This window comes from Narcine bancroftii, chromosome 6, assembly GCF_036971445.1.
Source record: "Narcine bancroftii isolate sNarBan1 chromosome 6, sNarBan1.hap1, whole genome shotgun sequence".
NCBI lineage: Eukaryota > Metazoa > Chordata > Chondrichthyes > Torpediniformes > Narcinidae > Narcine > Narcine bancroftii.
Genome location: NC_091474.1, coordinates 23,570,001 through 23,593,974, shown reverse-complemented (window position 1 = coordinate 23,593,974; position 23,974 = coordinate 23,570,001). Strand labels below are relative to the sequence as shown.

The 23,974-nt window shown below is 44.8% G+C and overlaps 1 protein-coding gene and 1 pseudogene across 1 annotated transcript in view; one reads left to right on the top strand and one right to left on the bottom strand.

Annotated features, from left to right (window-relative positions):
• Window positions 1–7: 7 nt before the first annotated feature.
• Window positions 8–23,974, bottom strand: part of LOC138737282 (transcription factor E2F1-like) — a 32,251-nt gene continuing 8,284 nt past the window's right edge. The window contains exons 3-7 of the mRNA XM_069888034.1: window positions 21,696–21,915; window positions 15,809–15,967; window positions 10,391–10,505; window positions 4,879–5,095; window positions 8–4,024 (exon numbers count right to left, since the gene is read on the bottom strand). Of these exons, the coding sequence (XP_069744135.1) occupies window positions 3,786–4,024; window positions 4,879–5,095; window positions 10,391–10,505; window positions 15,809–15,967; window positions 21,696–21,915 (950 nt within the window). The 3' untranslated portion in view covers window positions 8–3,785. The remainder of the gene's footprint in view (window positions 4,025–4,878; window positions 5,096–10,390; window positions 10,506–15,808; window positions 15,968–21,695; window positions 21,916–23,974) is intronic.
• LOC138735823 (ferritin heavy chain pseudogene) lies at window positions 22,299–23,006 on the top strand (annotated as a pseudogene).

Genomic DNA, 23,974 nt, shown 5'->3' with positions numbered 1-23,974 from the left:
TATGTAGAAAGCAGGTGAGGGGAGGAGGCCATTCAGCTCATCTTGTCCAGGAAAGACAGTGTCAGTAATGCAAATAAAACACCATCAAACCCCTGGGGTTCATTTAAAATACAAAGTAGTGATATTACATGAGGCTGATCCTAATTTGTAACCACCTCAGTCCAAAGGGTTCCATTCAAAAATGCTACCCAGAGCTCAGAGACCTCCATTCCCCCCTCCCCCACATCCAACAGGTTTATTTGTGTGGGAGGGGTACAGAAGCTGACAATACTCAGCATCCTGATGTGCAGGTCAGGCCACCTGTGGAATATGTGGGTTGTGCTAGTCTGTACATAAGGTGCAGGGGAGGACGGTGGAGGCAAGAGCCATTGGAGGAATTGGAACAGGCATTTACAGAATGGCACCAGAACTGAGCAAGTACTTCTAACCATTGAGGAGAACTGGGCAAGTTGGCTGCTGCTCTTTCACGAAGACTAACCCAGATTTAGGGATGTCACTTGTGGGGACTTGAGGGAACATTTGCAAGAGATTTTTGTTTAACCCTAAATCCAATCGCTAAATAATGAGAAATTTGTAACTATCTTAATTTCTTTCTTAGAGACATAGCATAGTAGCAGGCCATTCCAGCCCATTAGCCCACACTGCCCAATTCTCCTGCTAATCCTGTACAGCTTTGAATTGTGGGAGGAACCGGGAGTTCACGGTTGTCACAGGGAAAATGTATAAACTTCTTACAGACAGCAGCAGATTCAAGACTGGGTCGCTGGTGCTGTAAGTGCATTATGCTTAACCACCCCTCCTGATTCCATCTTCTTGAAAGATGCAATGTTGATTCCAAGTAGAAACTACCCTAAATTCTTTCCAAAGTGGATAGAAAGAAAGCTAAAGGGCTGAGATAGGAGGAGAATAAATACAATGCATTCTGGTCGAGTCAAATGGCCTACTTCTGCACCATAATCTCAGGGATCAACAGGTAAAGCAAGAGTTTGTTTGGTCCCCCTACACAATACCCAACTCGAGGAAGGTCAACCTTTCCCATTTTAGGATTGAATGGGAGCAAATGCCATCTGAAAGATCTGCTCCACCTTCCACAGATGGATAATCTACCACAAAAATTAAGATAGCAAGGAGACGCTGCCTTCAGGAGAGGAGAGGAAAGAGGAAAGGGCATTGCTGATTGAGCTCGAAGGTTCAACTAACCAACTTCTCTCTGTGAAGTCCAAGCTCTGGACTTACCCTCATCTTTATCCAAGTCAGTGACTGCATACCAAATGTTGCAGGAAACAAACTAGATTGGATGGCATTCTCTCAAATGTGCACACAGAACGTACTGAGATAAAAGCTCACTAGAAATTCCATTAATCACTTGGAGCCGGGCAGCAGATGCAACACAAAAACCCACAAAATTAAAAACCACATTTAAAAAAAAAGCGAGATCTTCTCAACAAACTGCTAAACACTTTCTCTAAAGTGCTGAGTGCTCGATGAAGGGGGGAGGGAAGAGGGGGTCAACAGCAATAAGGTCAGGAGAAGCGTAGCTGAAATGACAGGCTCACTGAAGCAAGGGGAAGACTTCCCAAACCTGGAAGATACAGAGGGGGAATATTTGGCCCACTGTTCCCATACTAGAAGAGGCTCTCCCATCCAATAGGTTCTGCTCCATAAAAACCATTGAGACTCCCATGCCCCTTCCACATCTACAAGCCATTTGGATCTGTGCAGGGAGCATTAAAACTGGCTTGATATTTAGTATCTAGGATCAGCCCCTGGGTGGAAAGGGGTGGGGAAAGAATAGAGCAAGGGTGGAAGAATAAGGCAAGGGCACAAATTGGACAAAAATTTGCCACCTTCACCATTTTTAAAACATAAAGGCAATAAAAACACTGATCCCGAGTGTTAGATCAGAAAACCCTCTCAGGGATGTGCTCTGGAGAGTCCTAGGATCGGAGATCAGGTGAAAAAGTGCTTTGATAACAAAGTTTCAATCAGATAAGGCAGCTGACACAGGCTCTCCTGAGCATTCCAGAACATTCCTCTGTTCCGAGGGGTTAAGGACCAATAATCGCGTCTCCGATGACAGTACATCATTGGTTAATAACTACTCGACTGCATGTTGGAGTTTGGTGTGGGCAGGGGGAAACTCTGCTTCCAAACAGAACGTGAAATAGTTGGTATGTAAATACACGGCTGGGTCAATTTCCCAATCCTGTCCTTGGACTCTATTACCAGGGTAATGCAGAATCAACTCCATTGCCCCAAACAGAGCTCTTGACCCCCACCCCTCGGATCTTCAAGACAGCTGCAATCCAACACAAGAACCCAAGTACACCGAGCAGTGCGCTTCCTTCTCCTGAAGTGAATGGTCAGACAAGCCCGATTCTCCTCAGTGTTGGAAGTCTGCCTCTTGTGGAGGGGAAGGGAAGGGGGGGATGGTGGGAAAAGGGAAGAGGGGCATTCAAAAGGGAGGAAAACAAAAAAGCCTGCAGGTGCTGGGGTCTAATGCAGTACACCAAAGTGCTGGGGAAACTCAGCAGGTCACGCAGCTTCCATGGGAAATAAAAGGCAGTCAACATTTCAGTCCCAAGTCCTAGGGCTCTGGACTGAAACAACTGACTGTCTTTTGCTTTCACCGAGTTTCTCCAGCACTCTGGTGTGCTGCAATCAGTATTGAGAGCAGTCCTGGAACTTGTGTGGATGCCAGATTCAGTTTCAACTGTGGCTCCATCACAACTCCCTGAAGAGATGGAGGGGTGATTTCATTATCAATGTATACTTGACAAGGGTCAATATCACAGTAACATCTATTGTGCACATGTTGGGGACACCAGCGGGTGCTGGAGGAGTGGCAGAGAGGGCATGAGAGTCCAAGCAATGATCCCAACTTCACACCTCCTCAGGTATCAGAACTAGTTGGCATCAACCAACTTCCATCAGCAACTCCCACAAAGTCCCTGGGGACATGGTGACCTTTGCTCTCACTGAGAGATTGGGTCTTCATAACAGTGCAGATTTCTTAAAAAGAATTTAGAATATTAGTTAACCTTTCCACCAAGCTCCAAATCACTGAGAAACAATGGGGTGGGAGATGGCCATCAGTGAGGGCAATGCCACATGGTGAGGGTGTGGGGATTGTTGGGGTATGGGTATCCATTGCAATGGGCGCCTTTTACCCTTTGGCAAACACACTTCCTGTTCCCCCACCTCACTCCTCCCCATATATATTGTGGTTCTTTCAAGGTGGAAGTACCCATCCCATCGCCTACTGCCCTCCCTGCACCCAGCATTGGAGAAGATCCGGGCCTTCTCACTGGGAGGTTGGGCCAAAACAGACGTACGAAGCCACAAAGGCCACAACAAGGGAGGCAGAGAAGGCACTTGTCCATTTTGTGGTCTGTGCATACCCTCTAGTGCAACCAGAGCTTGAGCTACTCCCGCTGCAGTTCAAGGGTCCTCCTGCGACAATGCCACATTGATGTTGAGAGGACAAAGCAGAAAGTGAGAGAATGCACCTGACAGACAGGAGAAATGGTCAGGAATGCTTCCTTTGTACGCAGAAGAACACCGACATGAAACGTTCACCAACCTTCTCTGGGCACAGGTGCAGTTAGCTGGCCCACAACGAGACACAGCTGCCCTTGAGAGGTCTACCTGTTGAGTTGGATCTATTGAGCCAGTTCCCAGAGGCTGCATGGGGTGAGACGAGAGAACAGAGGAGCAGCGTGGTCGAACGTTCTGATCCCAAGGCCAACGCAGGTTCACTTCCAACAAAGCCCACAGCCACGAGTTCAGAACTCCAAAGGTTTCAAAGAGTCAAAGTCACAGTCAAATAGCTCACTGATGCCCTCATCCTCATCCAGACCAAAGTGGTAGTCCTGAAGCAGCGGTGGAGAGAGGTTGACAAATGTGTCGTCGAATGGGATTGAAGGAAGGAGGTCGTCTGGCTGCTGCAGGAAGGTGGCAGCGGAGGTCAAAGGAGAGAGATTAACATCCACCAATGCCAATGGCGAGGTGCCAAGGTGAGTCTCTGTGAAAGCAGAACACTGGGTGTCAGTAAACAAGTCAGTAAACTTCCCACTCTATGATTCAATAAGGAAATCAAGTTAAACAAAAATAAAAATTGTGGTCACAACCATTCAAACTTCAAAACAAAACTTTCAGAAAAAGGAAATAAAGACAGCTCTACTCATCAACATTTGATCCTGCAGGGATCCATCAATGTGACCAAGATTTACATGGGTTGTGATGCCAAATTAGGTGTTCTTAGAAATAATAGGTGTGCATTTATAATGTTAACCATCTTTCACAACCTAGGCTGCGGTAATCCACCAACTTCTCCCCACATTAAAGAGAAAGCTCCCCAATGCTTTAAATTTAAACACACAGCACGGTGGGGCAGGACATCACTGCACTCCTTCAGTAAAGCTCTCTGAAAGAAGAAGGGGCAAGAGGGGAATAGAAGAGTAGTACAATGAGGGGCTCTTAGAGAAGCATATAAAATTTTGAAAGGCATAGATAAGATGAAGGTCAGTATTTCCATTGGTGGGGGAGACCAGAACTAGCGGACATAGCTCAAGATTCAAAGTAGTAGATTTAGGATGGAGATGAGGAGGAGCCGCCTTTTCCAGAGGGTGGTGAATCTGTGAAATTCGCAGCCCATTGAAGGCGGCTACCTCAGTAAATGTACTTAAGGCAAGGTTGGATAAGTTTCTACAGAGTAAAGGAATAAAGGGATTATGGGGGAAAAAGGCAGGTAGGTGGAGATGAGTCAATCATCAGATCAACCATAATCACTTTGAATGGCAGAATAGGCTCAATGGGCCGGATGGCCGACTCCTGCTTCTATTTCTTATGTTAAGAGAAGAGCTAAACTGTACCAACCTTGGTCTTGACTGGAGGATGACAGTGGGGTCATGCCCTGGGAAGTGCTTCCTATTAATTCCTGATGGGTGAGCTTGCAAAAGCTGCCCGTCTTGTCGGGACTGACAGTCGCAGGGCTGTCTAGCGTCTTCACGGGGCTGCAGGAACCCGAGCTGATCTCAGGGCAGAGAAACACATCCACAGGACCTTTGCTGCTTTGCAGTGAAATCTGCAGCGCCTGCAGTCAAAGGCAAACATACCAGGTTACAGGGTCCACCAGCAGAACAACTTGCATAGAGTCACACAATCTGGAAACAGGCTCTTTGGCCCACCTACTGACTAAAATGTCCCATCAAAACTCGTGCCTAGGTTTAGCCCAAATCCCTCCAAAAACAGAAATGCTGGAGCGACCCAGCAGGTCTCACAACATTCATAGAAAGCTAAAGATATGCTCTGGACCTTCCATATCTTTACTTCCTGTGAATGCTGTGAGACCTACTGAGTTCCTCCAGCACTTCTGTGTTTTTACTGCAATCACAGCGAAATCTGACTTCCATGTTCCACTCCAAATCCTTCTCAACCCATCCTATCCACGTATCTATCCAAATGTTTCTTTACATTTGGACCACCTTCTCTGGCAAGCCCATTCCACACACCCACCACCTTCTGTATAAAAATGTTATCTTTCACTTTCCCATTAAATCTCTCCCCCCCCACCCAACCCCCTCCCACCATCCCCTCTGCTTCCCAACTCCCCTGATCTGGACAAGACTGTGCATTCATCCAATCTATTCCTGTCATGATTTTATACACCGCTATGAGATCACCCCTCACACCCCCCACCCCCCACGACCGCGCTCCAAAGAATAAAACCCTGGACTGCTGAACCTCTCCCTACAGCAACCTTTCAACACACAGCAGCACCTCAGTGATTACACCATAGCCTTTACGCAAAAGGTTCAGAGGGAGCACCAAGATGGGACAGCTCTGACCTGCCTTATGCCGAGGGCAGTTCCATCATTCTCAAAAATCTAAGAGAAGCTTAAGATAGTGGGGGAGTTGACCGAGCTGAAGGGAGATTCAGCTTCGAGATTTGAGGGAGTAAATAATAAGACAGTTTCAAAGGAACTACTTCTCTCAGAGAAAGCAAATCAGTGGAAATTTCCATCCAAGGAAGTTTTTGAAGAATAGTGATACAAGGCCTTTGGGAAACAAACAGGTAAGTGGATTAATACACATCGGTGCTGGAGAAAATCTGCAGGTCAACGCTCTTTACAGCAAAAGAACATAACCAATGTTTTGGGCCTGAGCCCTTCTTCAAGGGCAGTGAGCAAAAAGTAGGCAGATGTCTGAATAAAATGGTAAGAGGAAGGGCAGAGGAAGGAGCACAGGCCCACAGGGAAGAGCTCACAGGTGGATATGGGTGGCAATAGGTGCTAGAGTAGGCCATTTGGCCCTATCCAACTCCTTCTAAGCATATCCAGCGAATCTACCCCTAGCATTCCACAGATCCACACTTCTCTGGGTAAAAAAAAATTCCTCATCTCTGCCCAAAAGGGCCTTCCCTGTATTCTTAAACTATGCCCTCTAGTCCTAGTCTCTCTCAACATTGGGAACATGTAATCCAAATTCACCCCGTCTAGCCCCTTGATAATCTTATACACTACAATCATGTCTCCCCTCATCCTTCTGAACTCCATCGCATAAGCCCAGTCTTTCTAACCTTTCACCGTATGTCAATCCTGCCATCCCAGGAAATAACCTTGTAAATCTGTGCTGCACTCTCTCTATAGCAAGGATGTCCTTCCTCAAATTTGAGGACCAGAACTGGATGCAATATTCCAGGTGAGGTCTCATCAGGGCCCTGTACAACTGCAGGAGGGCATGTCTGCTCCTATACTCCAATCCTCTCTTTATGAAAGCCAATATGCCATTTGCCTTCTTCACAGCTTGCTGAACCTCCATGCTAGCTTTTAGTGACTGGTGTACGAGTCCACCCAGATCCCTTTGCACTACCCCACTCCCTAGTTTGACTCTTATTACTGCCTCCCAAATGGATAACCCTACATTTTCTCACATTGAACTTCATCTTCCATTCCTCCGCCCACTCCCCCAACCTGTCCAAGTCCCTCTGCATTTTCCTGACATCCTCCTCACTGCCACCCAGTTTAGTATCATTTGCAAATTTGCTCATGTTAATAATCCCTTCATCCAAATCATTTATATAAATGATAAACAACTGAGGACCCAACACCGATCTCTGTGGTACCCCACTCGTCACATCCTGCCGTCCTGAAAATGACCCGTTTATCCCAACACTTTGTTCCCTATTCTTAACCTATTTTCTATCCATGACAGCACCCTACCCCCAATACCACGCTCCTTGATTTTGCCTACTACCTTCCCGTGTGGGACCTTATCAAGGACTTTCTGGAAGTCCAAGTACACCACATCCACTGGCTCACCCGAGTCCACCCTCTTTGAAGCATCTTCAAAACATTCCAGAAGGTTAGTCAAGCAAGATTGTCCCCTTAAGGCAGGGGTGTCAAACTCAAATTCACGGAGGGCCAAAATTAAAAACTTGGACTAAGTCGAGGTCTGAACTAAATATTTATTGAAAATTTTCAACAACATCTGCATGTTTTCTCTTCTTTCAACATATGTAATGTTAAACTTTTTCTTATTAAAATAAATGTTTAATAATAGTTTTGGATAAACTCTTTCATTGTCATTTGCCCATTTCCTTTAGTCTGAAACCGTGCACATGACAAGTCAATGAGGGATGATTAAAGCAGTGGTCTTCAAACTTTTTCTTTCCACCCACAGACCACCTTAAGCAATCCCTTACTAATCACAGAGCACCAATGGCACAGGGACGCGAGTGGAAAGAAAAAGGTTGAGAACTGTTGTATTGTGGTAACTCCACATCTGATTAGGTTAATTGTTAGGCAAGTGGTCAGAGAAGGACACCCCCCCCCTCACCCCACGAAAGGCTTAAATCACATTAACAAAATAAGCTTCCGTCTCACTGCTCCCAATCTTACACACAGTCCTGATGTGGAATGTGGGGTCGCAGCTCCACGTTCACCCGAGTTCAGGTGCTGTCTGTGTGGAGTTTGTATGCTCTCCCCTTGTCTTGGACCAACAGGTCGGTCGCCTGACGAAGGCACCCGAACCCCCCGTTGAAACGCCGGCGTCCGGGGCGGTGGAGGAATTGGCTGAGAAGAGCGCGTTGCTCCCACCCCCCTCCCTTGGTTGGAGAGGGATTAAACTGCGATCTCACGGCGCCGGGCTCGTCTCCCACAAAAGGAGCGGGAGGCAGGGTCCGCCGCGCACAGAGCGAGGGGGAAGGCATCGCCAATGAGACGTTCGGTCCGGCGTCGCCGCTGAAGCGCAGACCCAGTGAGGATGGTCCCCAACTCCAGCCGCTTCTGTGTGTCCGGGAGCCGGGCGGGCTGAGTGCGGCGCTCCGATCCCTGGGATTCGGGACTCTGAGATCCCTCCACACCTCCGGCGTCTTCATTTTCACCTTCAGTGTGCATGCGCTATACTGGCGCGGCGGCCAGCGGGCCAACTCTAATATATATTTAATATGATCTTGCGGGCCAAATATAATTATATGCCCGCGGGCCAGAGTTTGACATGTGTGCCTTAAGGAATCCATGCTGACTAGACCAACAACGCCAGTCTTCTGTTATTCAAGTGGGTGCAATGCAGCACAAAAGCAGGCACTTCATCCATCAAGCCTTAACCAACCATCAACCCCCATTGACAGTAATCCTATACTAATCTCATTTGATTCTCCTCGTGCCCCCAGACAGTACCATTACCAACACAATATTGTGACCAAGAAACTTTCCAACTCGCCCAGTTCTACATATCAATGGTTCCGTAGTGGAGAGATTAGAGAGATCCCTGCCGTGCACGTAAGGGATAACCTATCCTGGACCCACACCTCCTCATTGTTCAGGAAGGTGCAGCAGTGCCTACATTTCCAAAGGAGGGCAAGGATATTGACCCTCATCTTGATAATCTTTTACAGAAGTATAATTAAGCACCTTGACTGGCTGCATCATTATGGTAGCTGCTGTGCATCGGTCCGGAAGTCTATACATAGGATCATTAGAACAGATGAGAGGATCACTGGGGTCACCATTTCCTTCAAGGATGACATTTCCTGGGAGAATTGTCTAAACAGGGCTCAAGGAATTATAAAAGACCCTTTCCACTCAGCACACAGTATATTCAACCCACTATTATCAAGGAGGTACAGAAGCATCAAAATCAAGACTGCCAGGCTGGGGAATAGCTTCTTCCCACAGGCTGAGACTGGTGAACAGGATCCTGTAACTGTGAAAATCATCTCAAATATATATATTTATTTATGTGATGATTATGTACCGTGTGATTTTGCGTATGCAACGTGGTCTTGAGATGCTGTCTCGTCAGGTTGCACAGGTACCATCAGATGATAATAAACTTGAAGCCAAAACCCAACACCGTCATAGGGAGGCCAAGCTACTCCACGTCGACAGCGCCAGAGGTCAGGCCGCTGGGGCTGAGTCAGCAGCTCCACCAGTTGGGTACTGTGCCGAGCTTCAGGACACTGCTGCCAGCTGGACCATGTGGCTGTGGCAGCGCTGGAGGCAAATCCACGGACACTTGGGGGACATTCTTTTGCTCCTCTTTCTAAGAGGAAGAGGTGCTTCAGGCAATTTCTGCTGAGGGTGTATCTGCCTGCCTTAAGGCGGATGAAAGCAAATTCCATGTGATATAGCACTGTTTTCATTGCATGACAATAAAGGAATCTTGAATAGCTCCCTCTCCCTACAGACTCAGACACCAGTGCCTGAGTCAGATCCCATCTTGCCTGGACAAGAAACACTGACTGACAATTTCTCCCCTTGGACACAGGGAGTCCCTCCAGCTTTTCTTTGCTCGCTTTCCCCTCTCTTTCCTCACACAGTCAATCACATGACTCTCAATGTCCCATCTCTTTCCACCTTCTAAGCGATACTATCACATCGCCAGTGACTCGTGTTAGAATTCAGCGTTTGGAGTTTGCAAGTTCTCCTCGTGATCTGCTTGGGTTTTCTCCAGATTCCTTCCATTCTCCAAAACCTCTTGGGTTGGTTGGTTAATTGGACTACATGGGTTAGAAGGACCTTCTACCATACTGTATTAAAATAATGAGTTAGAAACATGCCCATTGTGGCAAACTGGGAATAACTCTCTCCTTTGATATTTGCTCCAAATTTCAGCATTTGCAGATTCATGAATCTCCAGATCTCTTTCGTTGGTTGGTTGATTCTTGACAGCTAAATACCCTTTTACTTTCAACCTCACCTCCAACAGTTTTATTGCAAATAAATTGGTGAATGAAACTATTCCAACTAAACAAGTGCCCGTCTGACTTCACTTCCTGGAGATAGCCAATCAGTCATGGAGAAGTGACAGCCATTTCAAGGAGGAACTTGAACCTGGTAAAGTTCGGCTCTGCGAAGAACCGGTGCTCCCCACAAGAAGCCCTTACCTCACTGGGATCAGTCACCTGCAGCTGGGTATCAGCAGGAGCTTTAATCACCATCATCATCTCCTCAGACAAGTCTTCGATGCTGCGCAGGTCTTGGCAGGTCACATAAGCAAACGTGCGATAAACAAAGGTCAAGGAACTTTCTTGGAATGCAGTATTCACGTGGGTTCGGCAGCACAGTAATGTCAGGCACACCCAAAGTCCGTCAAAGTAACTAGCAAACTTTTTTTTTAAATGCAGTGTGGGGTGCCTGGAATCCATTGCCAGGGATGAAGACTGGTACAATAAGGACATTCAAAAGACTCAGATAGGCACATGAATAAAAAAAAATTAGAGGGTTACGGTGTGAGGTAGGGAAGAGTTAGATTGTTGTGGAGTCAGTTTACACAGATCAGCAACATTGCGGTATGAAGAGCTTACACTGTACAGTAATGTTCTATGCCGGAAATAATGAACTGAAAATAGAAAGGTGATAATGGTGGTTGCAATGAAGCCTATTTGAATCACTACACGAAGAACACAAAGTACTGCACAAGGACAAGCTCTTCCACTCTCCATCTCAAACATGATCCCATCTAAACTAATCCCAAGTGCCTGCACAATTTCCATATTACACTATTCCCTGCCTGTTCAGACATCCGTCTGAATGGCTCCTAAATGTTGCTATAGCACTTGGTTCCATCCACCTACCACTATGTGGGTGGGGGGGGGGGGGAAAAAAATTCCAATCCACATCTCCTTCAAACTTTCTGCCCCTATCGCTTGACATTTCACCCTGGGTAAAACACCAACATCTGCCCTTTCAATACCGCTCATCAATTTAGATCCATTTACGAGGTCAACTCTCAGCATCACACACTCCAGAGGAGTCACGTGATGGAGTAGTGGCCAGTAGGAGAATACCAGCCCTCTACAGAAAAGAAGAAATAAAGTGAAGAAAATACAAAGTTCAAGAAACACAAACCATAACAAATAAAAGATAAAGTTGTGGAGAAAAGAAAGAAAATGACACCCAAAAAGTAAAAACAGGAAAAAAAGAAAAGACGTCGGAAGAGAAAGAAGGCCTTACCTGCATGAAGAAACAGGGAGCCGTCGTGGAGAAAAGAGCCCGCTCCCCAAGGTTGGTGACGACCCCGCAGAGTCGCAACCTCCCGACCGCTGGACTACAAAAATGGCTCTGAGCCAAACAAAAGCCTGCAACTGCGCATGCACGAGGAGCTGCGCATGCGCAGTGTGCTCACTAAGGAAAAAGAGAACACCAACGGGAGGGGGGCCCAGCTGAGGAGCGAGCAAACACAGCGCGACCAGCTGAGGGATGCCCGACACCAGGGGTCTCAGCTGGAAGAAGAGGAAAGCGACAGGAAAGGGAGTGATAGGAAAGAAGAACAGCAACAGGAGGCCCAACAGATAACTAGCCCAGAAGAAGAGGACCAACATCAAGAAGCCAAGCAAGAAGAAGCCCAGCAAAGTGAAACAAGCAACTCAACAAGAAAGTCAGAAGAGACACAGATACAAGGAAGAGAAGTAGAAGACACAAACACAGGTGCAGACACAGAAGAAGAGGAAGAAGAACATCAAGCTCTGCACAGAGAAATAGAAAGTAAAATAGATGGACAGTATATAGATTTTAAAAATTTTCAAGAACAAATGAAAGCATTAAAAGAATGGTTGACATTAGAATTTAGTGAAATGAAAAGTACAATTAGAAAAAGTGAGTAGAATAGAGCTGGTCATGACAGAAATAGGGAAAAGATTAGAAAATGTGGAAGAACGAGAAAGCTGTAGAAATGGAAGTGAATGACTTAAGAAAATTGGAGGAAAGTGACAAAAAAGTTAAAGAAACACAGGAGTTGTTAGCTCAGAGATGGATATAATGGAAAACTATAGTCGGCGAAACAATATAAAAATAGTGGGCCTAAAGGAAGATGAAGAAGGCACAAATATGAAAGAATTTATAAAATAATGGATCCCAAAGGTCCTGGGAATGCCAGGAATACAGGAGAGAATGGAAATAGAAAGGGGACACAGAACACTAGCTCCGAAACCACAAACACAGCAAAAAACAAGATCAGTTTTAGTAAAATTTCTGAGATACACGACAAGAGAAAATATACTGGAAAGGGCAAGGAATAAAATTAGAGAAGACAAAAAACCATTGGAATACAAGGGTCAAAAAATATTTTTTTTTTTACCCAGACACAAGTTTTGAACTCTTAAGGAAGAGGAGGGAGTTTAATACAGCAAAAATGATCTTATAGAAAAAAGGTTATAAATTTATGTTAAGATATTCAGCTGTGGTTAAAATATTTATCCCGGGGGAGCAAAACAGACTGTTCTCGGATCCGGAGGAAGCACGAGATATTGCAGAACGCCTGCAGGACAGAAGGAGAGATGAAGAGATGTAACAAGAACGAAGAACGATGACAAAATACATATAAAGATGTACAAATAATGTATAAGTAAGAACTAAAGAATGGAAAGAAAAGGGAAGAAAGGAAGTAAGGGGGGTGAAAAAAGAGGGTGAGCTTTGTTATATGTGAAGATAAAAGTCTTTTCTGGAGGGGGTTGGGTGGGAGAGAATAACAGTCATTGCGAAATCAGTTGATGCTAGCGAGCGGGTTCGCAATCCAAACAGAAAGGGGAGTTGTGGTTGTCTGGCAAGGGACAACTCAAAGGGGGGGGACATTTGGGGTTAAGGGAATTTTAGATGTGGGAGTTGAAGTATTTTATGTTTTAAAAGTATTGTCATACATTGAGTTCAAAAAGGGAAAAATAAGAGATGAAAATGGGGAAAAGGGGGATGGTGGTGGTGAGGAAGCGGAAATGAGGTGTAAACAGAATATGAGATGGCCATGTTGAACTATATAACTATAAATATTAATGGAATACATAACCAAATTAAATGAAAAAGGCTATTAAATTTCCTGAAAAAAGAAAAAATAGACATAGCATTTGTGCAGGAAACACATCTAACTGAAGTGCAACATAAAGAGAGACTGGGTAGGGCACGTAGCGGCAGCATCATATAATTCAAAAGCCAGAGGTGTAGCCATATTAACTAACAAAAATCTACCAATCAAAATAGAGGAGGAAATAATAGATCCAGCAGGGAGGTATGTAATGATAAACCATCACAAACTCCAAAGAAAACAAACCAACTTTGTTCAACTCATGTACTCCAATCTAAGCAACAAGCTGGTGCAACTATTTTCACCCTCTCCGAAGTCTTTTCTGTAAATGTGGTGATCAGAACTGTACACAATTCTCCAATTAAGGCCTAGCAGCTTTTATACTCAGTGCCCTGGGTGATGAAGACAAACACTTTTGCCTTCTGTACCTTCCCATCCACTGGTGTTGGCATTTCATGGAGCCATCTTACACCTCTGATTCCCACGGTGCATCATTGCTAAGGTTTCTGCCATTTACTGCATACTACCTCCCGAAAATGCCTTACTCTATTTACCGTTTCTTCATCCAAATTTCCACCTGCTCAGTATCCTCAACTTTGTGTCACTTGCAAACTTGCCAATCGGATCACCTACATTTTCATCCACATCATTAATACATGTATGCAGTCCCCAAGGGTTGCGTCCGAGAACTCTCCAATAACCGATTTTAACTGAAGTCATAAACCAAAAAATTTCCTCAAAACCCAAGATAAAACCCCAAAATAGCCCAGCGTCTTAGTACTGCATTATTGCTGTTTTCTAGAACTATCCTTATCTTATCACTCTGCATATTCTTTCGACACTTCTTTTATTTTATCCAATATCATCCAAGTTCACCCTAACACTAGGCATAATGAAACATACACATTATACAGTAGTTAATCATCTCCACAAATCACTGAAATATTATTTGAGAGGCTAACTATACGTTTATGTATGAAGTAGTCAGGTCTCCCACGACCTGGGGGGTGGGCGGCTGCTGTATTATAAGCCAACAGGATCTGGGGAGTGTGACTGACCCAGAATATTAACTCTGCCACTCAGTTCATGTGCAAACAAGGCAGGTCCAATAAGTGCTGTGCCCAAGAGCGCGGACGATGAAATCGAGAGCGATAAAAAGAAACTGGATGAGGGTCCACCAGCATCTGTAGGGAGAACAACAAAACTTGGCGACATTTTGGCTCCATCAGGATGGAGAGTGGAGAGGGAAGATGGCCAGCCTAAAGAGATAGGGTAAGACAGGGGGTGGTGGATGACAGGTGGACCAATAGGGCGATGTATGATGTATACATATGAAGGGGAAGGCGAAAGCAGAGACAGCTGGAACCAGGGTGATGGAGAGGGTGGGGGAGTAAGACAACAGAACAAAAACAAGATGCTAATCTGGCCAGCAGCCGTCCAATAAACAAATGAATAGAAACTTAATGTCCTGTACACCAATTTTTACAGCACACACCCATCACAGCCTGGCTTGGTATTGGATCTCACAACCAGAGTATAATATCACAGCGATTAAACTACAGGGTTAGCAGTTAAAGTCCTGGACCATTAGTGCAGAGAGACAAGTTCAAATCCCATTGTTGGGGAATTCAAATGCAGGTTCAAATGCACTGGTAGCCTGTGGCCTTTACCCAGTTCAGCCTCCACGTGTGACTCCAGAACCTATAAATCTGGTCGAGTCTCAACTGCATCGTCAGTTCAGGGGCAAGTACGGATGGACAGTAAATGCAGGCCCTGCCAGTGATGTCCAACTCCTGCTAATGAATAAAATGGATAGCTATCAAAGGTGTCTACCATATTAAGAAGATGCAACAACCACACTTGGGTCTACTTCTGTTAGTCAAACCTAAAGAGAGTAACATCAACACTGAGGAACAAATCAACAATATACAGGTATTCCTGGAGTATTGGGGACTTGAGGGGTGTCCTTTCAGAGGTTTATACAATTATAAGGGGCATAAAGAATTATTCCCCAGGGTAGATGATTCTAGAACTACAGGCCGTAGGTTTAAGTTGAAAGGGGAGAGATTTAGGAAGGACCAGTATCTGGAACAAGCTGCTAGAAAATGCTATACAAATGGGCACAATTACAACATTCAAAATAAAGTAAAATCCCTCTTATCCGGAATTCAAGCAACCGGCAAAAAAAATGGAAAAAAAATCAGTTAAATACAGGAAATTTTGTTAATTCATCAATCATCCAATAAATAATTTTGAGAAACCGGAAATTATACTTCTCTGGCATCTACCAATCCCCATAGGTGCTGGACACTGGTGATTTTTACTGAAAATTGGGAGAAAGAAAGATGAATTGGGAGAGTGTAGAAGGATATAAACCAAATGGAGGTAAATGGGACTAGCCCAGAATGCCAGTATGGAGAAGTTGGGCTGAATGAATTTCTGGGTATATGGTGCAATGACACAAGGAGAAAATAAATGAGGTGCAGCCACTGTTCTGGGGTAAGGATATCTCTGGCTATTCGAATCCTCGGTCAGTAGTTTAAGCTGCAGCGTGCAGCTCTGGATCAGTTCTTCCAGCTTACGATCGCTTTCGTCCAACTCGGCTATTTCCTTCACCAGGGCCTGGTACTGGGCAGCCATCTCGCCATCCAGGAATTGGTTCCCTCCCCTGGAGAGGAAGAGAACATGGAGAGATGCCACAGAAACAGCATGGAGTGGAGGAGACGAACAGGAGGTCTCAAGTCAATGGCCAGGTCTGAGAGATGCCCCACTCTCACCAACTCCCAATGCCTTCCCTTACTAAACATCCATCCCACATCCCTCTAACTGACCAATACAGCCCATCTTCCAGGGAATGCAATACAACAACAACCTGAATTCAAATGGCCATTCAAGGAAGGTATGCTCTCTAGATTTCCCCAAAACAATAAATGGTCTTTGATGTAAGAACAAAAGTCTGCAGACACAATGACTGAATAAACTCAGCAGGCCAAACAGTGTACTTTATATAGCAAAGACAAAGGTACATAATCAACATTTCAGGCTTGATCCCTTCATTAAGATATGGAAAAATGTCAGCAGGCATCCAAACAAAAGATAGTCTTTGGACTTCTCATTAGAGCTAAGTCAACACAGGTTCCCCGATCATTGGGATTACAGTCAGATAATCGACTGGGGAATGATAGTTAAAGGACATACAGCTGTGGAGGCCAAGTCATTGGGTATATTTAAAGCAGAGGTTGATTAGTTCTGGATTAGGAAAGATGTCAAAGAAAGCAGGAAAATAGATCAGCCACAATTTGAATGGCAGAGAAGACTCAATGGTCTTTATTTTTATTTCAGTCATATAGCATGGTAACAGGCTATTTCATCCCATGAATCCTTGCCGCCCAATTACACCCAATTGACCTACAACTCCCAGTACGTTTTGATGGGTGAAAGGTAACTGGTGCACCCAGAGGAAACCCACGCAGACACCGGGAGAATATACAAACTCCTTAGGCAGCGAGGGATTCGAACCCAGGTCACTGACATTGCACAGCATTTCATTAACTGCTATTGCCAACCGTACTGCCCAATTCTGCTCCTGCATCTTATAACGCTGTGCTCTCCTAGGAATAAAACTGCACATCCTCTGAAGGGGACAGACAAGGGCCACAGTTTAAATACAAAGCACCTTCAACATTTCTTCAACCAAGCTTTGGGTCACATGTTTTGAAATTATCTCAACAAGACCTGGTGTAAGACCCTTGAACCTGGCCAGTGAGGGGACGCAGATCAGAGTTTCAAACATCGATGAAAAGGATGATGATGGCATCACCTGAAGAACAATCACCATCTGCGAGTGAGACAATTCGTCAGATCCTCATCCCCTCCAGAGAGACAGTGCACAGCTTAAGGGTACTAGCAATGCAAGCCCAAGGTCTGAATGGCACTCTATCCACTGTCCTACTAAAGTTATGGTCCTTCTGCCATTGAGTACACAATGGCGTACTCCCTGCAAGAAAGGCACTGCTGTTTTCACTCGGACAGCACTTGATCAAGTTGCTGCCTCACAAGTACATCCCTACCCACGTTAGTGTTATCATAAAACAACAATTTCCACTTGTACACTGCTTGTCATGTAGCGCCTAGTTCCAGAGGAATTAGATAAGAAGGTGGGAAGAAATCCGAGTGAATCACACAATAACATCAAAACGAAGCTTAAGACAATTCAACGGCAATTTTACTCATATTACTAACACCTCCCCACCCCCCCCCCCCACTTCTGTCTGCTTCCATCTCTTCTTTCTTACCTTCCCCTCCAGGCACCACTCACACCATTCTTCCACCCTCTGCCCAATCACCTCTCAGCTGCTCCCCAGCTTCTTCTGCATTCTTATTCCATAAGACCAGTCGCAGGAGCAGAAATAGGCCATTCAGCCCATCTCGTCTGCTCCACCATTCAATCATGAGCTAATCCATTTTCCCCGCTCAGACCCAATGTCCACAATCTTTAATGACCTGACTAATCAAGAAACCTTAAATACACCCGGTGACTTAGCCTCCACAACAAACTCCAGATTCATCACCCTGTTCCAAACAGACACCCTTAATCCTTAGGTTGTGCCCTCTTATCCTAGATGGTCCCACCATGGGAAACCATATTTCTACATCTATTTTCTCAACATTCAAAATGTTTCAAGGAGATTCCCCCCACCAGGCCAAGAGCCATCAAATGTTCCTCATATGATTGTCCTTTCATACCTGGAACCTCGTCTGAACCCTCTCCAACATCATTACATCCTTTCTCAAACGAGGAGCCCAAAACTGCTCACAATACACCAAGTGAGGTCTCACCAGTGCCTTATAAAGCCTCAACATCACTTCCTTGTTCATATTCTATTACTCCTGAATGCCAGCATTGCATTGGCCTCTCCCCTTGAAACACGGGATCTCTCTGATTAGTCTCAATAAAGGCCCCCAACCCAAAACATTGACTATTTCTACCCACAGATGCTGCCAGTCCCGCTGAGTTCCACCAGTTTCCCATTGCTAGCTCAAAGGTACTGCTTTTTTAAGGGGTGCCATAGGAATAAGAAAGAGAGGAAGAGGGTTTTAAGGATGTATTTCCACAGCTTATACCTTTGGCATCTGATGACTGCGATGTGAAGATTTCTGCATTCAAAATAAGGAGTGAGCAAATGGGACTAGCCCAAAAATACCAACTTGGTCAGAATGAACTAGTTGGGCCAAATGGCCAGTTCCTTGCCGCATGATTCAATATCAAATTTATAGCCAAGCAGGAGGGTCGAATTCGAAGGGAGAGAGAGAGAGATCCCTAATCTTTCACATCCATGGTATTCCTTGTTCATCAATGTCCCTGGTGAAGCAGAGAAGCCCACTAAAGACCAGGAACGTGAAGGCGGAACCCTCTCCTCTTAGCCGCATGAGTGGGGCGTCTGTGATGAGATGCGCAACCCAGCACCAATCAGGACAGAACACTCCAGCTGTCCTAAAGTTACGCTCCTTCTGCCATTAAGGCCAGTCAATGCACACTCCTCGTCACCCAGATGGACAAGCACCAAATAGAAATACAAATCAAGCTCATGGCTCCTCCTCTGCAATTAGGTTTCTTTAAATGTCTACATCTTTCATCAATCATGCTTGACAAAGAACTTTATTACAAATTCCTTTGGCATGTGCATATAATTATGGTGGTGGAGCAAGACAAGATGTCAGAAGTTCAACTTCTAATAAAAGAGGAAGGGGAACACAATTTGCCCAGATATATCGGCAGGAGGGGAGAGGGTAAACCTCAGTTACATTAACTGCTATGCTCACCAAGGAAATCCTGGGCTTTGCAATCATGAAGAAGGCTCGCCTGTGTCTTTATTTTGTTAAGAGCTTGACGAGATATGGTGTACCACCAAAGACTCTTGTAAATTTCTACAGATATACCAGGGAGGGTATTCTGACTGGATGCATCACCAGCTGGTGTGGAGGTGCCAATGTACAGGTCAGGCAAAGGCTACAAAGGGTTGTGAACTTGGCCAGCACCCATCATGGGCAAGCCTTCACTCCATTAAGGATATCTTTAAGAGGTCGTAAGAAATCAGCCTGCATCATCAAGCACTCTCACCACCCAGGCCACTGCTACCATCAGGAAGGAGGTCCAGAAGCTGAAGACAAACAGTACAAAAACAGCTTCTTCCTTTCACAATCACATTTCCGAACAGGCAATGAATCTAAAGACGTTACCTCACTTATATTTCTCCTTTCGTGTTATTTATTTTCCAATTTACAGAACAGTAATTTATTTGAATATTGCACAATCCTGCTGCTGCAAAACAGCAAACGTGACACACGTTCATGACCATGAACTGATTCTGATACACACTTCAATTGTAAATGGCTACTCTTGCGCCTCCTCTCCCCTTTTCGGCACACTCTTTTATTCAACCACTACCGATCTCCACCCTGACCCCACTTCCTATATCAGTCCCAAGTTCTTTGCCTGACTAAAGTCTGATAAAATTTCTGTCTCTGGTCTGAAAAACAAGGTTGACACTCTCCTATTTAAAAATACCACTCTAAATTTAAAGCAATCCTAATGTTTCTGCTGCAACACCAATCTATAGATTCAAAATACCTAAAAAAAAAACTCCCATTAGAGAAATGTAAATTTGGAATATGCATCAAATCATCCTGATTCAACCCAGTTTCTTTCACTCACAAAAAAAAACAAGCGAAAGGGTCCAGAAAATCCAAGGGAGGTTTAACCAGAAGCTTTGCTCAGGTACAAATAATCTCCTTACATTGCAACTTTTTCCCCAAAGGAAAATATCAACCCTTTCTCAGTAGTTGCCCATTTTTACAAGTTTTTGTACTTGGGCTAAATAACATTCTTTGCCATTTAAATCTTTTTAGAGCAATTAGCCATGATGTGGCCTTATCATCCTTGGACACACTGCCTGAGGCACAGTAGATAGAGCCCTCTGCAGTGCTGCACCCAAGTAGCCATTCCTTAATAAGCAGCCCAATGCCTGACCTTTGTTGGGTTATTGCACATCAGGAAGGCAAGGTGGACTCCCAAAGAGCCTCGGACCCTGAAGGCTTCTTGATCCTATCTTGGGTTGCTGATGCTTTGAATAGAAATCTGTGCGGCTGTGAATACGCTGGAGGCGAATCCACGGACTCTCAGTGTCACTGAAGTGATTCCCTTTTGCTTCTCTTTCTCATATTAGGGGCACCGGGTCATGCTCATGGCAACTTTTTCTGCCTTATGGCCCTTCAGGAGTTTCTCTCTCCAAAAACCCTTCCTAACCTGCTGAGTTTTCCCAGCATTTTCCATTCCTGTGGCAGCACAGTGAGTGGACACACATTTTAGGCAAAGAACAATTTCACCATAAAATTGTACTCACGATTATTCTGCCTAAAGGGCTATAGCAATGTCAAGGTTAAATGTCTGCAATGGCAGCCATGGTTCTGGATCGATGATCCAAAGACCGGAGTTTGAATTCCACTATAGAACACTACAGCACAGAAAACAGGCCATTTAGCCCATCTTAATCTGTGCCAAACTATTATACTGCCTAGTCCATTGACCTACACCTAGTCCCTAGACTAGGTCCCATGTACCTGCCCACATTTTTCTTAAATACAGCCTAGTCCATTGACCTACACCTAGTCCCTAGTCTAGGTCCCATGTACCTGCCCACATTTTTCTTAAATACAGCCTAGTCCATTGACCTACACCTAGTCCCTAGTCTAGGTCCCATGTACCTGCCCACATTTTTCTTAAATACTGCCTAGTCCATTGACCTACACCTAGTCCCAAGACTAGGTCCCATGTACCTGCCCACATTTTTCTTGAATGTTAAAATTGAGCCCACATTCACCACTTCCATACTCCCACTTCTCTGTGTCAAGAAATTCCCCCCTAACGTACCCCCTAAATTTCTCCCCTTTCACCCTTAACCCTCGTCCTCTAGTTTGTATCTCACCTAACCTCAGTGGAAAAAAAGCCAACTAGCATTTACTCTATATCCATAATTTTGTGTACAAATTTGCAGCTGGGGAGTTCAAATTCATAACTAAACAAATGTGATTTTTTTTTTAAATATAGCCTCAAGAACATTAACCAAAGAACCAATTGATCCCCCTCACAAAGGAGATCTATCATCCTTTCCACACACACACACACACACACACACACACACACACACGTGGATGCCTGGAATGCATCACCAGGAGTGATTAAAAGAGTCTTAGAGAGGCACATGGATGCAGAAAAAATAGAGGTTTATGGTTGCAAGGCAAGGAAAGTTTGATTTTTAGTAGGCTTATATAGATCAGCACATTGTGGGCCAAAGGGTCTGTACTGTGCTACAATGTTCTAAGGCCATGATACTTACAGCCATTGGATGTGGTTCTTGGATTTCTTGGTGATGAGTTTAATGCCCTCAAGTACGTTGGTGATGTCGTAGATTCTGCGCTTCTGCACTTCCAGGACCTGTGCTGCCCAGTTCAGGTCCAGTACACCATCTGGAGACTGCCCCAGCAAGTGGATGAAGCGCTTGGTGATCAGACTAAGGGAGGTATCATACCTCGTCTTCTCCACTGGCGACTTGAGGCCTGAGAGGGGAAGAACATGGAATTAACAGAATCTACACTCAACCCACACTGGGATTAAGACTCCAAACATGTTAGAGTTCCTACAATGCTTCATCCAACCCATCAACCATTCCTCACTCTGTCTCTAATGTAGACTCCTCCATGGGATGAAACTGTACAAGATGCTAGTGAGATGTTCCAATCATAAAGCTAAAGGAAGATTATCAGTAAGTTGGAAAAGGTGAAGAAAAGATTCACGAGGATGCTGCTGGGACTTTTGAGAGAGAGAACCCGGGTTGTATTCTTGCTTCAACAGTGTTTGAATGGAATAGAACCCCCCAAACCTCGCCTTCAAGAAAGACTTTCATTTCTTTTTTGATTTGAGCAACTGTTTTGTGTTGGAGCCAATGCAAAAGATGACTTCCCAAGTGCGCCAGAATTACTACCTGGATTGCGAAGCCAGCGTCAACTGGAAGATCAACATGGAGCTTTATGCTTCCTACATCTACCTGTCCATGTCGGCTTACTTTGATCGGGATGGTGTGGCATGAAGAACTTCGCCAAGTTCTTCCTGGATCAGTCCCATGAGGAGCGGGAGCACATGGAGAAACTGATCAAGTTTCAGAACCAGCGTGGAGGACGTGTGATTCTCCAGGACGTTTCAAAACTTGACCGGGACGAGTGGGGCAATGGTCTCGAAGCCCTGCAGTGCACCCTGCACCTGGAAAAGACCGTCAACCAGTCTCTCCTGGATCTCCACAAACTTGCTTCTGATAAGAATGACCCTCATATGTGCGACTTCCTGGAGACTCACTACCTGCATGAGTAGGTCGAGGCCATAAAGAAGCTTGGAGACATGATCACCAATCTGACCCGCATGGACGCTCCTCAGTCTGGCATGGCAGAGTATCTGTTTGACAAGCATACGCTAGGAGAGAGCAGCTGGAACAGCACACCTCAGGAAATCAGTGTGCCAACCATTCCATTTTCATTATCTTTTCCCCAATTGTGAATCTGTTTTGGTGACGTCAATTTTAAATGGTGTTGACTTGTTTGTGAATTAAGTGGAAGAGGTAAATCAAATGTGAAACAAACTTTGTACCTGGTTTCTATTAAAAGGAAAAACATGTAAATTGGCACAACTGAGGATCTGTTGCTAAATAAAAGTTGGCAAAAAAGTTTTTTAAAAAAAGTTAAAATGAGAGTCTGGATAGGCTGCACCTTTATTCCCTGGAGTATAGAAGGCTGAGGGGTGACATTATAGAGGTTGATCAGATCATGAGAGCATGAATATAAGGTGAATGGTCACAGTCTTTTATCCCCAGGGTATACAATAGCAGAAATAGTGGACACAGGTAAGAGGGGAGAGATTGAAGAGGGGCCTGAGGTCCATCTTTCTCTCTCAGAGGGTGGTCCACATCCTACACGTGCAATTAGAACATTTTAAAAAACCCACATTTCGACAGGTCAATGGGTAGAAAAGGCTTTGAAGAATATAAACAAAATTAAGGCAAATGGGACTGTCCCAAAATGGCAACTTCTGTGCTGTACGATTCTAAAACGTCACAGCTTGCATTTACACAGTGCATTTTACTACCTCTGGTTGTCCCAAAGCACCCTACAGCCAATCAGATAGGTTTAAAGTGCAGTCTGTTATAATATACAACTACTGAACAATCTGTGCACTGTAAGTTTGTATAAATATAGTGAAAGTATCATGTTTTAGAGGAGAACTCACCCCTTTAATTTTGATAAGTAAAGCTGGGCAATTAATGATAGGCAATTGTGTTATTATGTGTGTAAATAAGAACATTTCCCAGTATGCACTGTGTGCAGTTGGCAGAAACCGGAAATGGCATTTGACAGGGTTGTCGTTGGAAGTAGATTGAAGCAGTTCAAGGAAAATAAAGTCGGTTAATGTTAAACCCACTGTTAGGTCTGCTTTGTTCATGAATGAGTGAGACAAACACCAGGCTGAGTCGAAATCAGGGTTCTTTGTTCTTTATTACCGGATTGTAACACTTGCGACTAAACATGTTAGTCGGAGAATGCATTCTGCCGTTATCAGCAAAATGGTGAT